This window comes from Hippocampus comes, unplaced genomic scaffold (assembly GCF_001891065.2).
Source record: "Hippocampus comes isolate QL1 unplaced genomic scaffold, H_comes_QL1_v1.1 scaffold39, whole genome shotgun sequence".
Classification (NCBI taxonomy): domain Eukaryota; kingdom Metazoa; phylum Chordata; class Actinopteri; order Syngnathiformes; family Syngnathidae; genus Hippocampus; species Hippocampus comes.
The window spans coordinates 1447160-1462794 of record NW_017842054.1 but is presented as its reverse complement, the minus strand read 5'-3'; the positions used below and the strand labels follow the sequence as shown (position 1 = coordinate 1462794).

At 48.7% G+C, this 15635-nt stretch overlaps 1 protein-coding gene across 3 annotated transcripts in view; it reads left to right on the top strand.

Annotated features, from left to right (window-relative positions):
- Positions 1-81: 81 nt before the first annotated feature.
- Positions 82-15635, top strand: part of nrg3a (neuregulin 3a) — a 141330-nt gene continuing 125776 nt past the window's right edge. For all 3 annotated transcript variants that reach the window (XM_019860381.1, XM_019860382.1, XM_019860380.1), the window contains exon 1: positions 82-1761. In XM_019860381.1, coding sequence (XP_019715940.1) covers positions 1041-1761 — 721 coding nt within the window. In that variant the 5' untranslated portion in view covers positions 82-1040. The remainder of the gene's footprint in view (positions 1762-15635) is intronic.

Below are 15635 nucleotides of genomic sequence, written 5' to 3'. Positions count from 1 at the left end.
CCCCCCCCCAATCTCTCTCTCTCGCTCGCTCTCTCCATCCTCCCTCCCTCCCCTCCCGTCCTCCCTCTTCTCACTCGTCCTCTGCCTCTCCAGGCGGCACCTGCGTGTGCGCTCGCCCGCATCTCGGCCATCGGACCCGATGTCGCTAGCCTCCGCGGGGTGACGCCGAGGGCTGCTGGGGCGGCGGACGCCTTTGGAGAATCTCCAGACTGGATTTTTGTGATTGTTTTTGGTTTTTGTTTTTTCTTCTTTGCTTTGGAATTTCCTCCGTTCGGGAATGTTCCCACCGGATCGCTGGTCATCCGGGAGGGAAACGCGATCCAAAGCCGGCTGCGCAAAGGAAGCGGGATCATGCGTCGTCGCTTGAGCAGAATAATCCGCCCTGTGATAGCGCTGCGTGACAACACACCCCCTCCATCCCGCTGCCCTTCTCCTCCTCCTCCTCCCCCCCCCCCCTTCTCCTCTTCCTCCTCCCGCCACCGCTTCTGCACTCTGAATTGTTGCTTTTGTGCATCGGGACGAGCGGCGGAATCAACTGTCAAAAGGGTTGAAACAAGAAGAAATCCAAGCGAGGCAGGGCAAAGTCCGTCGGGAGAGAGAGAATTGTGGTGCGGTGGGACCCTCGCGGGGCAAAAAGCTGCTGGATCATCCTGCATCTGGGAATTGGATATTTTCCTGCGCACACACGCAAGGACATGGTGAGGCGTTCGTGTGCATGCTAAGTAGGAATTGGGTTTGGATTTTTTTTCTTTTTTTTTTTTTTTTTTTGCTGCAGCGCCGCACTCTCATGCGCGGATACGGAGCCTTCCCACCCTGCCGTCCGTTCCGTCTTCTCTGCTTTCTTCCCGTCCCCTCCAAGTTGGGAGTCGGTCGCAAATCGAAGGCAGACTAATCGTCCGATCGTCTCGGCGCACCGACTCTCCACGCATGTTCCTTTTGTCCTCGGCGCCTTCTCCGCGCGTGGATTATCAGCGCCTCGTGTCATCTCCACCTCGGTCCGGAACGTTTGTGACACATGCCGAGCGCAGGATTAACCCCCAATGAGCCGTGAAGAAGGGCCCGCGAGGATGAGCGAGTGTTCCAGGGCCGGCGGGACGGGCGCGGTGATCCTGGAGGAACCGGAGCCGGCGGGGACCTCGGGTACCTCCGCGGCCCGCGCCGAGGGCCCGGCCCGAGACCGGGGCCCTTTGGGGTGCGCCCTGTGGCCCCGCCAGCAGACGTGGCTCTGCATGGTCCCGCTCCTCATCGGATTCATCGGCTTGGGCTTGAGTCTGATGCTCCTCAAGTGGATCGTGGTCGGGACCGTGCGGGATTACGTCCCGACGGATCTGGTGGATGCCAACCGGATAGGACAGGACCCCATCTTCCTCTCCAAGCCCAGCGGGGTTCCCAAAGGACCCGAGACCACCACGACCGCCACGACCACCACCACCACCACCATCACGACCACCCCTACGGTGGACCACGCGCCAAAAACCGTAACCGCCGGGAGAGGTAGAACTCGATCTACCGTGACCACCACGGCTAACCCGAGAACAGGCGGGGCCTCGGGCAGCCTGGCCACCCCTCGGAAACACGCCAATCGGAACGGACGCCTTCCCGTGGGTTTTACCGCGCCGCCTCGCACCAACCTGAGAACATCCACCCCGTCTCCGTCTAATCCCACCGTGCTCCACGACTCCACGCAGATGTGGACTTCGGAACATACCACCGCAGGGGCCACCACCACCGCCGCCCACAGGCGTGGACACCACAAAACGCGTAAGTCAAGCTGCTTACGCGACAACTCCCGGCACGTCGTTTCTCGTGAAACTTCCTGGGTGCCATCTTGGCATCTTCGAGCGCCTGAATGAATGCGCCGCCCCGTCTGTATTTTCTCACTTTCATTCTGAAAGGCGACGCCAGATTTGAATGAACCTTCCTGGCTGCCTTTGTGGTCATTTCAAGTGCCGAGTGATAACTGGCAAATTGTTTTGACTATCGTCATGTGTTGCTTCATTAAAGCTTCATGAAACATCCTGGTTGCCATGCTGCGATAATTTAGGAGTTTGGTTGGTACTCAAAAAAAAAACGGAGGTAATGACACATTGAGAGATGTCACTTTTATTCTGAAATACCTCATTTAGAGTTGAATTGAACTTCTTGGGTGACTTCCTGTGCTTGTCCAGCACCTTCACAAGAGTGAAGTAACAGTGATCGACGGGGTTTAATTTGAAGGTTCCAAAAGGATGTTGGCCTGAAAATGCTGACTCTGATTTGCACGAACCCTCCCGGGCGCCTTCCTCGCATTGTCTCGCACCTGACAAGAGTCGAACGATCGGGGCGATATCTTTAATGTCTCTCCGAAGATGGAGTTAATGAGCGGTGGGTTCAACTGCACCGCGGTGAGGAGCGGGCGTCGTTGATCACGTGACCCCAAGGCGATTGCTTCTATCGATCAAGTTGATGACCGTCCAGCTTGCTCGTTGATCTGATAGATGGCGAGCTGACACGTTTTCTTCTCTTCTTGCTTTGAGCGCGTGACATTCCCAAAGGCGGACAGACCAGTCGCGATCGATATCATTGACAAGCGCCGCGAGGCCACCTCAACCGGCGTGAAGGCCCCCAAATCTGTCTGGATGTTCCGGATGTTTACGCCTGGCGCTGGAGGCTTAGCGTGCCGTGCTAACAAATGATTGCCCAATCGGCAACGGGTGTCAAAGTGAAGGTGGCCCGTCGTCGGGCATTTCAGGCAGCGCCGCTGGTTTTCACCTTGGAGAATTTGGAAGCGCCAGAGTTTCAGTGGAGTGACCTTTCGAAAATCAGGCTCTACCTTGAGTACCGAAAGTGTCGCGGGACACCTCCCGATGGCCCAAAAAGTCAAAGTTGCTGCTTTCGGTTGTGCTTTATTGCTCTGCTTAATTCGATTGCCCCCACGCTGGCGTCTGCATTGTTGATTGTCTCTTAACTAAATTAACTTTTCTGCTCATTAACGCTAATTCCACCGAGGCTGGCGGTGATGGAGAGCAGCGCAAGCTCAGCGGGGCAGCTCACATTAGATGAGGGGGGCGGGGGGGGCGGGGGCATGCCAACAGGAAGCGGCTCAGCTTTGGTTCCCTTTTTGTCCTCTGCGCGCCCCAGGCGGATGCCCAAAGTAAACACAGCCTCGCCTCCGTCAAGTAAATTGATAGGACTCCGTTGGCGTCCGGCTTTTTAAAGGATCGCAACCTTCGGTGTAGGCGGGGCTCCGCAACCGAGCGCCAATGCAAATGGTGAACATTTGCAAGTCACTGAAAAAGGTTTGGGATTGGAAAAAAGGTGGTTCGTACGTGTGGATCGCTTTTCTCTTGAGTCCACTTGAGCCCACCAACAGGCAACTTGCGGAACTGCAAGCGTCTGAACTCAAGGACTGTGGCAGCTGAGTCTTTTTGTTGTTGTAAAGGGGCGCGTTTATTGATTTATCTTGAACTATTGTAACACCTGAATTTCCCCTCTGGCGATCAATTCAGGTTATCTTTGTTTGATATTCAAATCACGATGTGTTTGACGACATCATCAAAAGCGTCGTCGAGAACAAAAAGGGTGAGGGCAAGGGAAAAAAAAAAAGACGATGAAGAAGAAGCGTCATGTCGTGTTTTGGTAAATGACTCGAGATTTTTGCCGCCTCGTCCTCGTCCTGTTTCTTCTTCGTCTCAAATCTTGTTATGTACACTTGCTATTGATCGGCATCGCTCCAGTGATCGATGACGGGCTGACGCCACAAACAATTCATCCTGCGTGATAAATGTCTCCTGCTTTCAACACCGCATTTTCGGGACGCCTCCCCGATGCGAGCGCCGGCCGGGTTTTCTCTCTTTGGGGGGAGGGAATGAAACAGGATCCAGAAGTCGGTCACACATGCTGACCTTTCCTGGGTCATTACAACTTGACAACGCCCCCTGATTGGACACACGGTGGACGGTATTAACTCTCTCCGTGCACCGGTAACCGGGGGGAATATATATACGTGAGTATATTAGAATATATTCATCGTAGAATACATGCCTTTGAGTATTATGTCTGTCTACATGTGTTGCTTTGCCATTTGTGTTCAAGTAGCCATTCCTCAATTTGTAACAACGCAGCTGCATACAAGTGTCCGTCTGGGGCGCATCCTGTTGTTTGGTCGCATGAAGAGAGCAGACTTGGGTGATTGTTCAAGAGAAAGCCCACACGGCGTTCGTTGCCGCCAGCACGAGTCAAAACATTTGACATTGATCAAGGTCTCCAAGATGTGATGAAGTCTTAGTCGTTGATTCGTTTGATACTTGATGAGTTGTGGATTTATTGTTGCACTTGACTACTTCTGACCATGTCGATGAGAAGGACAAAACGAGCGAATGAGCTATAAGCCGATTTTATTTTTTCTTCTTCTTAGTACACGCGTGTCGGAAAGTGTAGCTTGATTTGTGCCTCCGACTGTGTATATTTTTCCTTGATAAGAATTCCAGGGCGCGTGTTACAAGTTGGTCATAATTACCAATTAGCTGACAGTCGCAGGACGCGCACCGGCCTCTAATTGGAAAAAGTGTTGAACAAAAAGCGTAATTTAAAAGTGCTGTGGCGTGTTATAAAGTGGCGGCGGCGGCGGCGGCGGCGGCAAGGTGCTCTTGCCTTCTTTTGTGGGGCCGATAATGAAAAATTCTGGAGATTTCGCCGCGGAATACTTTTCACCCCCTCCTCGCCAGATAATTAGAAAGAAGGGAACAAATGATATCATTTTTATTAGCGGGAGGAGAAACGGGAGCCATTTATCAACATGCTTTCATTTATTAATTAATCATGAGGAAAAAAAAAAAAAAGCGCCACTTCTGGTGAGTGCACATGAAAACCATTTAGGCGGCTTGATAGATATCCTTGGGAAAATGTCACTCCTCCTCCTCGCGTGGAAGAAAAGTTCGGCTTTTAAATGCTCTCTGGCTGGCCGCTACCTTCCGTTGCCACCCACATGCCGCTTTGATTCGCCAAGGCCATCATTTTCACATTAATGCCCATTAAAGAGGAATGTACGCGGCGCTGCCGAATGGCTGCGTTGGCTTGGCTGGCTGCTTTCATTAAGCGCCGAGGAAGCGGCCATCTGTGACTCGGGTCGCGCAATGTAGACGGACGGACGGACGGACGGACGGACGGACGGACGCGCTCGTGCCCGCCAAGATGGAACCAGTCTGTGATTTGCCGCCTTTCAGTGACGCATGATTTGGAGTATTATATGGTATGGAACTTTTCACATCATTTGAGGAGTAGTGCTGAATTTCATTTTGAAAATGAATTTTGTTGTTTTACTCATGATCATTAAAAAAACAAAACAGAACAAAATAAAAAAACGAAGTGATGAAAAATTGTTTAAAACTCCACCCACAATCTACAACTGAGCATGACGTGTGCCTCCTTTGAGAATTTCTTTCTGATACGATGATGCTGCATTTTGAAAAAAAAAAAAACAAATAAAAGTGGTATTTGCATCTTTTGAAGGAGCGAAGGTAAGTGAAACCTTTCGGCTCCTTACTTTTGCAAGACTGTACGCGTGGCCTCACCTCAGTGACCAGAAAGTGGTTTTCAAAATAAACGTGGCCGCCTGGCCCACTATGCACTATCTCCTTCTCCAATAGTGAAAATTGCAAACCTACAGATTAACAATACAGGTCAGCTCCTCCATTTGATATTAGCCTTTCTTGGCAGAAGATAAATAATATATGCCTGTGCGTGTTATTACATTGTCATGTGTTGTACGGGGCCGATGCTGCTTAATATCCTCTCTATGCTGTTTCCCATTATATGTTAGTATTAAGCTGGGGACGGGGGGGGCATTCTTCAGTTGAAGTAATTTGTTTTAATTGCACAATATGTACTTTTTCTTTTGTTTGACAGTGAACTTCAAACAATGGGGGCAACAAAAAGCTTGGGTCCATTTTTTTTCCTGACAATTATTGACTAATTGGGTCTGCCAAACTGCTGCTTGCTTTGAGGTCATTTGTGTTCAGTTTACTGCCACCATTACGGTGGTCATATCTTACATTTTTGTTCTTAAGGCAAAGCAAACACTCAGGGGGCCGGTTTATCTCCAAACCATGTGAGTTGTTTTGTTTTGTTTTGGGGTTTTTTTGGAGCGGGCGGGCATCTGGCAAATTGTCGGAATAGTCATGAGATTTGCACGGCATGTCGCTTCGTCCAACTTCCCAAAAGTGGCAGTCGGCACGTGGATCCGGGCTGTGATTTTAAAATGCCTCGCATGTGTTTGCGGTCAGAGCTTGTTTGTTGTTTTAAGTGCGGATACGCGCGTTTAAGTCATGCTGATTTATTCATCATCCTCATGCATGAAGGATGCTTTTTGCATGCGTCGCATTGGAAGCGGCTTTGTTTGGCTCGTCCCCGCACACGTGTTCTCGTCTTGCTCTCAGTCACCCGCTTCTCAGCGTGCGCACCTGAAGCCAAATTCGATGTCGGTGCAGGAAAACGCTCAGTGATGACATGATGAAAGGGAATACGGGATGCCGCCCTTCTCTTACTCTTCTTTTACCAGACCTTCGAGTCTATTGGAGTAAGCGGCGCCTTTTGTGTGATGTTGGAGGAATGTGCTTTCCTGAGTATTTGAGTCTAATTTTGTCGCTGGAGTTGAATTTCGGAAGGATGCTGTGAAGCTGCTCTCTGTCTGAAACTCTGTCAATCATCTCAACTCCACCTGTCACTTCTTTAGGTACACTTGGAGTGAAATACATTTGAACACGTATCGAAATGGTCAACATTTTAGACAGAATCATGATGATGAATAGTGCTGATGATGATGACGATAATACATTAGTGCGTTGTGTTTTTCTTGAGCTTTTTTGGAGATATGAAGCTATCATTTAGCCGGTGGGACCACAACTGTCACAATGTTTGAATTATCTGTCATTGTGTTCATTGAAATTGGACCTTTCATAAGTACTCGTGGTATCGCTGAGTCCTGAGACTGATAAAAGGGAACATCTCGAAAACAATACCTTTACTCAATTGCAGTAGCTTACTCTCAACTGTCTGTCATATGCTAAGCTAACGCATCGGAAGAAGTCATGACGCTGTATTTCACTTTGATTCATGACCCAGGAATGTCTGTCGGCGGGGGGGGGGTTGAAATGAAATATTAACCAGGAGGAAGAGAAACATGGTCAATATCCAGAGAGGAGGCTGAATTATTCAACGCGGCCCTCTGACAAATTGTCCCAGAATGCCTTGCAAGCTCAGAGACGACAAGACGCTCACATCATCGGCATTCCCCGTCAAGATCCTGTTCGTGGACGTTCCTTTATTGCCTGGCAGTTTTCCATCTCCCCACTTGAGCCGTCTAGCTAGCTGAGCGTCCACGTGAGCTAATTGCTAGATGCTAACTTCAAAGCACGATGATGAGGTCATATTTTGGATTCTTCTGTCCATGAGGCTAAAAATTATATAGATATACCTTTATGTGTATCGGCACACCCTGTAATGGCTACGAGTTCAGGGTTTTACCCCAACCAACCATTTAATTAAGCACATTTCAAACATGCTAAAATAGTTAAATTTAATGAAATGGTAAATTGTCATTGAATCAAATGAATGTCACCAACATTCAGCATGCATGTCGTTTTTTTTTTCGTTGGTGTAGAATAAAGTATGATGTATTTATAATTCAGTTGCAATTAATAAACCCATCATTTGATACGATGAAAAAAATCTTGGTGTAAAATGCGGTATATGACACCCACACTTTTGACTACTGCGTCAATAAACTAACTAACTAACACAGCAATAGGTTAAGCTAACATTAGCATGGCTCACACAGAATGGTGTTTGGACCGAAAGTAGTTGCCGGTAATCCCTGCTTTTGACAGCGAACAGACGTGTTAGCATGCTATCAAGGTCGCTTAGACCTCGAAGGTGGCGCTGAGTTTGTTAAGGATTCAACCCAGCGTCTGTTCGTGAGGCCGCAGCAGTAAACAAAGTAATTAGCCCAGAGAGCAAGATGCTGACGCTGCGTTTATTGAGACACACACTTAGCGGGAAGGAACAAAAGTTATTCCCCTCGGTGCCAATATATTCTAGTGAGCTCGCGCGTTAGCCACAGGCCTTCAGGATTCTCTCAGATTGGTCTTGCGATGTCATTTTATGTTGTCTTTGAATTTCATGACATTGCGTATGTTCAAATACAAAAAAAAAAAATGGGGCAATGGGTGCAAAGTGTGTCAGTGTCGCCGGGATACCGTCTAAGTCTGGTTTGATCAACTGAACATTGAAAATGCTGAGTTTTCTCACATATTCCATGAAGCGTAATTCATTTTTTCGACAAATTTAATTTAAATTGTAAATTGTCTTTGCTTATTCCTGTGAGCCGGATGAAAATCGATCCCCTGGCTGTCAAAAGTCATAAACGAGTGTAAAAAGTTTAATTTCATTTGGAAGAGGAATGTTTGAGATAATTTAAAAGAGAAATAAATGCTTGCCGCTAGCTGAAGTCGTCTCAGCTAATTAAAAAAAAAAAAAAAAAACGTGTTTGGAGAAGAATCGATCATCGAGAAAAGAGCCTGCGGCGTTCCGAATCAACCGAACCGTTGGTCAGGACCATCAGCGGCCCCCGCCGCGGGTTGGGTGTGGCGCCTCCCGCCGTCGATGAATCCCAGCGGGAGCGTTTTGGTCGGCCGTGTGAGCTGGTTGGCTTGTGATGGCGGCGGCGGCGGCGGCGGCTCGCTCTCTCGCTCAGCTCCGCGTGCTATTTTTAGCTTCAAAGATGGTTGCCAGCTTCTCTGTGGGAGGCGGCTCGTTTTTCCCCGGCCGACAGCGGCGGCGGGAGCACAACAACAAAGATGCGTTGGAGCGCGCGCCTTTATTTGGAAAAGTCACAATTAAACACAAGTCAGTTTGTTTGCTTTTTGTGCTCGCGAACGACAAATATTGGAAATCGAGTTTAAAATTAGCCCGCGGCAACCTTCGTGGAGACCACGCGACTTCAAAATGTCACACGAGAGAGTAATTGCTGTCAATTGAACAGAATAAATACAAATGATAGCAAGCTGAATAGTCTTGTCAAGACATCTGGAAATGGCCAATGTGACTCTTGAGTCAAAATCAAAAGATCGTTTTTTTTTTGTTTTTTTTTTTATTGTCTTTGGGGCATTGCTTTGAGAGACATTTGAGAGAATTCTACCAAATGTGAAATCGCCAAACGGAAGTGGCTTCGTAAGCTGAATTTTTCTGAACAAGTTGATTTCAGAATGACCTCCGGCAATGGTCAAAATGACTGGAACGGCTGATTTGGCTTTCTGTGTTTTATTTCAGACATGGCTTCTTGAGATTGACTGTATTTAGGACTTTCCTTGTGACACACGCGTCTGCCAAATGCCACGTTGCCAAGCGAAAGTGGCCGCATGGACTGAATTTTCAAAACATTAAGAAGGACCAGGTCATTTTTGAAGGATACCTGGACATGGCCAAAATGAATGTATACGGAAAAGAAGCAAAATAGTTTGCACATGATCAAAATGTCAAGCGGTGTCATGTTCCCCTCTTCATCTCGAAAACAATCAAAGAATATACTTCGCATGACCACATTTCTATCGTCAGAAAGAATCAGTGATGGCTCCGACCAAGGCTGGAAAAACTAGAAACCTTCAATCTCATTTCAACATTTGCAAACTCTTGCAAATTCAGTCAAGTCAAAGGTCACAGTGTACCAATGACAGAATTCCTCCGTCTTTTCAGGTCTGGCTTCAGGCGCTAGATTTTCATGTTTATGGCGGGCTCATGAAAATGTCCGTTTCAAACTAAAAGCTGACTTCCTGCGTCTTTTCGGGCATGGCTTCACTGATTTTGTACATTTTTTTTTCTTTAATGTGTCCCCGTAATACATTGTACAACAAGCGACAGTAGTTAGCCAGTTGGCACCCTAGCCCAGCAGGTGGTGTCCTCTCACCAGAACGCGTGACCCATCACGTGTGGTGTGGGTACATCTTGGAAGTGGAGGCCGTGGGGGCCCGATACGATGGAATGGGTGAGGGTGAGTTTCGGAGAGGGAATAATGTTGAGGTGAGCGCATTGAGGAGGCGGAATGAGGAAATCGTGTCCACTGGGCAAGATGAAGGAAAAGCAGCCTCTCATCCATCTGTGCCGCCACCACCAGCTCCCCTTCCCCCCAGCAACAATTCTCCCTCCTCTGTGCCCACTCGCTTCATTTACATTTACATTACACTCTGTCCGACTTGATTTGGCAGCAAATTGATGGATGGCAAAAGAAGAGCTGCCACCGCTCATGCGCTTCAGGGCGGTGGCTGCATCTGCTCTTGGCGCTATGGACGCTAGCATAGCGGAGCGAAGGTGGCTTATATGCTAACCGTTTCACTCGTTGAGGTCAATGATGAAAGAGCTCTTGGATATATTTGGACAGAGAGCTTCATGTCGGACGATAAATTACACTTCGATATGTATTGTCCACGAGCATCCAGTTAGCATGTGTCGTTGCGCAAAAATGCGTTTTCACCAACATGCTACTTAAGCGTCATGCTTCCTTTCGAGTGACGTGTTCTTACGTGATGTCAAAAAAAAATACAAATCAAAAATCTCTTCTTTTGAATTAAATGCGTTCAGTCCCTTCCGCTGCTGTTAAAACTCCAGGGAAGAAGGATACGTCACAGCAAATTTGATTGGATGGTTCCTTTTGAACCGAGGCCCAGCCATGGCGAAGGGGCGTGTTTTCTGTTAGTTTGTGTGGTTTTCCAGGCTAGCAGATATCATGCCTAGCTAGCATCCAGCTAGTGTGTATGTGAGCACCTTTCTTTACATCCCGCTCACGAATAACACAATTTTAATGAAAACAAAATGCGTCTTCAGCTTGCTTTAGCATGATTTGTGTTCTTCTGTTGTGGAGACATAGCCTGGTTAAATAGTGCATGATGATTGTCACATGTTGAATAGTTAATGAGCACACGCCACACGCGTGACTTGCTGGCAAACTGACAAAGAAGGTCCTGTGTGCTTCCGCGACTGTGCGCACAAGTTCAGAGGCCCCAGGGTGTTTTGCAGCGCGGGGTGGTGGTGAAACAGTGACCCGAAGCCTACTTACTTGTACCATGTTTGTAGCATGATGTTCATCACGTGCAGCCCCGCAGGCAGAAGTCCAAACCAGCATTGAAACATTGCGGAGATTTTCTCGGTTGTGCGTAGCCACGAGCATCAGCAGACTTTACTTTCACACTAAACGTGTGAATGTTGGTTAATTGTCACCGTGATCCATCAATATCACTTGTGTGGTTAGGGGGCGTGACCGAAAGAACGAGATCCAGGATGCAACGGCCGGAATGAGTTTTCTCTGCAGGGTGTCCGGGCTCTCCCTTAGAGATGAGGTGAGAAGCTCGCTTATCCAAAAGGGACTTAGAGTCGAGCCGCTTCTCCTAGACGTCAAAAGGAGCCAGATGAGGTGGCTGGGGCATGTGAATAGGGTGCCTCCTGTGAGGCGTTCTGGGCATGTCCCACTGATTAGAAGGCCCCGGGGATAACCCGGGACACGCTTGAGAGACTATGACTCTGGGCTGGCCTGGGTATGCCTTGGGAAGAGCTGGAAGAAGTGGCTGGGGAGAGGGAAGTCTCGGGCTCCCCCTGCTCAAGCGCTTGCCCCCGCGACCCGACCCCGGATAAATGGTAGAAAATGGATGGATGGATGGTTCATTTTCCAATCTTGTTAGATTGAAAACTGAACCCTTTCTCCTTTTGCCGAACCGTACCACCACCAATAGTCCGACCCGAACCACAACCTTACTACTAACCCAGCGATACCCAACCTACCGTGCCGGGGCGCATTCGCGTGCCAAGAGAGCTCTAACGGTGTGCCGCATGAACTGATCAAATTTCACTTCATTTGGGTGGAAATTATTTTTTAATACCAATGTATCTTTGTCCATCTATCTATGCCAGCAACCTATAGTGACAGAAAGAACAAATAAATGGCAAAAAAGTATGAAATCGACACATGTATCCTATTTTTGTGACAGTTTTGTTTGTTGGTGTGCTGTGAGGGTTTTTTGACACTCGAAAAATTGCGCCTTGGCTCAAAGGTTGGGAATCACTGCCGCCCCAACCGTGCCCCTTTATTCAAATCGTAACCCCTAAATCCAAGCCTAACCGCTACCCACGAGCATCAGCATATCCTATAACCCCTAATCCCATCCCAAACCTGAACCCTCCTAACCCTAACTCCTAAATCCTCCGTGACGTTGCCGGGATAGAAATCTACTCTAATTTAATCTGAGCGAGGATTACGGATGAGCTCTCTCTTGTCATCGCGACGATGCCGCCGTGCCGGTCGACGACCTTTTTCGGGGATAAGTGGAAGGAACACTTCGCCGCCGCTGCGTCGCGTCTCCGAAGTGTCCGTGTCACCTGCAGCCGTGCGAGATGTCGGTCATGCGATCCCGTTGTCGTTTAATGATGCAAAAACTAAAACGCCGTCCCTCCAACATGTGTCCGCTCAGCGTCTTGGCATGGAAACGCACGCCCGAGCGGCCCACACGCGACCTACTTCCAGTGATTTGTTCACACGCCGGAAGGAATGATGATTTAATTACGGCAGCTTGCACGCCGGCAAGCGACTCCGGAGCAAAGATGACGGATTCGACGAGACGGCAGAGGCTTTCCAGCTAATTCCGCTTTGCACTTTCGGGCGCTCGGTGGGAATCATTAGGTAGCTTAATCGCTTAATCGCGGTCCCTCCGTGCATTTTATTTCATCTCTTTTGGCTCCTTTTGTTTCCAACTTTTGCTTGCAACTGGCAAGCAGCAAGCTAGCAGATAGCATGGAAGCAAGCGTGTCGAGATTCAAGATGACAGACGATGATGTCAACAACAAGCGCACAGCTCGCAGATGGCGGCTGATTTTCATCGAATTTGCTCAGCGCAACTCGCATAGTTGCCACGAAGCTCTTTCTCTTTCCAGTTATGCTCTGTTGTCCTTGCAAGAAGCGCATTTCAGTGGGCCGCCACCATTTGCTCTGTCAATGGATTCGAAAGTTTTCATTGTTTGATTATTTGACCCCCCCCCCCCACCCCCTCATAAATTGAACAAATCTTTTGGTTCAGATGCCATTTGCAAATGTATCTGCTGATTGTCTTTCCTATTATGGTCTAAAAAAAATTTCAAATGCCTGTCACATTTTGAAAATCAGATTTCAAGGTTTCAGGATAGGAGATCAATGTGAAACAAAGGTGGAATTAAAAAAAAAAAAATCGAATAATCATCCAAGTACCTTAACCGTTATTCATCAAAATTATATGAAAATGGACCCGATATTTTATAGGTAACTAACCTATTTCTCGCCGATGTCTTGTCGATAAGTCGCCTAGCAGCTGTGAGTAATCAGCTAGCATATACGTTGAAGGTTTAATGACCTCTTTTTAGGTATCAACTCGCTGAGACTTTGTAAATAACAATGATGGAGCCAGCAAATAGCTGCCTCATGCTGTGTCGATAGCTAGCGAATTGCTTTTGGCAACTAGCATTTCGCTTGCGGATATTGATCATATAGCTTGCATGTGACTCATCAATGACTATCCTTATAATCCGGCTGCACTGACAACCCCCCCCCACCAAACATTTAGCAACCACACATCCCATAATCATCCTCCACCGCCTCCCGCAACTGTTGCCGCGCGAGAGGAGGCCTGTCAGGCTGTGACTTAACATCCCGCCTCCATCCTCTCCTCCTGGAACGTGTGGGTGGATCGACTGATGGTTGGATGAATGGGTAGAGTAATGGATGGATGGTCAGGCCTAGGGCCTCTCTCCTTCTCTCATCTTCCCCGCTCGGGCTAATGGCCTGAAACCCGAGTCCGTGTTCGCCTCCACTTCCTCTCACTCATGAGGCCCAAAAACCTGATCCAAGTCAGGAGGAGTATGAGAAGACATCTTGTCTTTCTTTCTTCCTCGCCGCGATGTGATATGTCGGACATGGCTTGTCGATAATCGTGTATTTTTTTTAACCGCCTTATTTAACTGCCACGGGACACTCAAACCAACAGCTCTCGTCATGACGCAGTCATCAACAACTATCTATCCATCCTTCCATCTTGTCATTACTTGGTGTGCCTAATGAAGTGTCCCGCGCTCTTAATCTGCCTTTTGCGTCAACGTGTTGTCAAGCGCTTGATGAGCAGCATGTGTTCCGCAGAAGATTGCTTGCGACGCGAGAGACCGAGGATGGATGCCGCATTGTCCGCGAGAACGCCAATGCGTCACATGGCGCCTACCGGGCAATGTGTGTATATCTTAAGCAGGTCACTATTTACACACGCGCAAGCACGCACACACAAACGCACCCACGCACGGTATTTATATGCCCTCAGAGTCATGTGAATAGGACGTAAGAGGCTTAACCGGCGCGGCCACTTGCCTCGGCCGGGCCCGCCCGGACGCGCTACACAAGAAGCACATCTGTTGGTCGCCCTCCCTCGCTCGCTCGCTCGCTCCATGCCCCTTACTCTCTCTCACTCTTGCTCATCTGTATTCAACTCCTCCACACGGCTGATATCAAATTCACTTAAGTATACACTGTATACATTACCCAGATATATTAGGTTAGGTAAAGTGAGGTCGGTCGGTGAATGGGTGGATGGGTCAAACGGTGAGGTAGGTGGTAGATAAATAGGTCAGGAAGATAAGATAAGGTACGGAAAGGAGGTGGTTGAATGGGTAGGGGGGTAGATAAGGAGTGGTCGGTAGGCAGGCGTGCTGGTGAAGTCTTGATTTGGATAGTAGGGAAGGAAGTAGCTGAATTGGTTAGTAGATAAGCGAGTGAGAAAGGTGGGTAGGCAGCTAAGTAAGAAGGTAAATAGTTCGGTAAGGGTTAGGGTGGGTACCCGAGCTAAGTAGGCGAGATCGGAAGGCGGTCAGTTAATACATCAGGTTTGTTAGGTAGGTGGCTTATGTCCGCCATTTTAAGAATGGAAGCAGCCACACCGCTGTTGTTTAGTTTTTTTTGGGGGGGGGGGGGGTACAGCCCATTTATTCATCTGCGCTCCTGCAAGTACTCTGACAGCACAACGCTGACTCACTCGAATTCCTCGTTTTGATTCCAGCAGATTGGCCTCGGCGGAGGTCAGTCCTCCACTCGGTGGGCTTTCACCACATCCGCGTCGCGCTTGTCGCGCTCCACTTCGGGGGACCGTCCCCAATTCTTATCTCGAGCTACGATGAAGAAACGTGAATCATCAGATTGTAAAAAGCACATACGAGGAGCACAAGTGCAGGACAAAGAGGACGGAAGTTTTTTCGCTGCTCCCTCTGCGTCTGCCGGCTCAAAGCGTGACGATGCCGTCCGAGCACGGTGACTCATGACACAAAATCGACATTACACAACCGCAGCAGGGAAAAGGTCAACACCGGCCATCTACTTTTAAGGCCCGCCAACAGTGTGTGTGTGTGTGTGGGTGTGTGTGTGTGTGTGTGTGTGTGTGTGTGTGTGTGGTGATGAATGCAAAGCCTCTTTGTCCCCTCGGAACAATTGATCACCCCCAGCAGTTTCTTCCCGAGGCGAGTAAGCGGCACACAAATCTCAACCCCCCCCCCCCCCCCCCCCCAATAAGGACGTAGCAACCGAGCCGAGCGTCCTGACCTCAGAAATG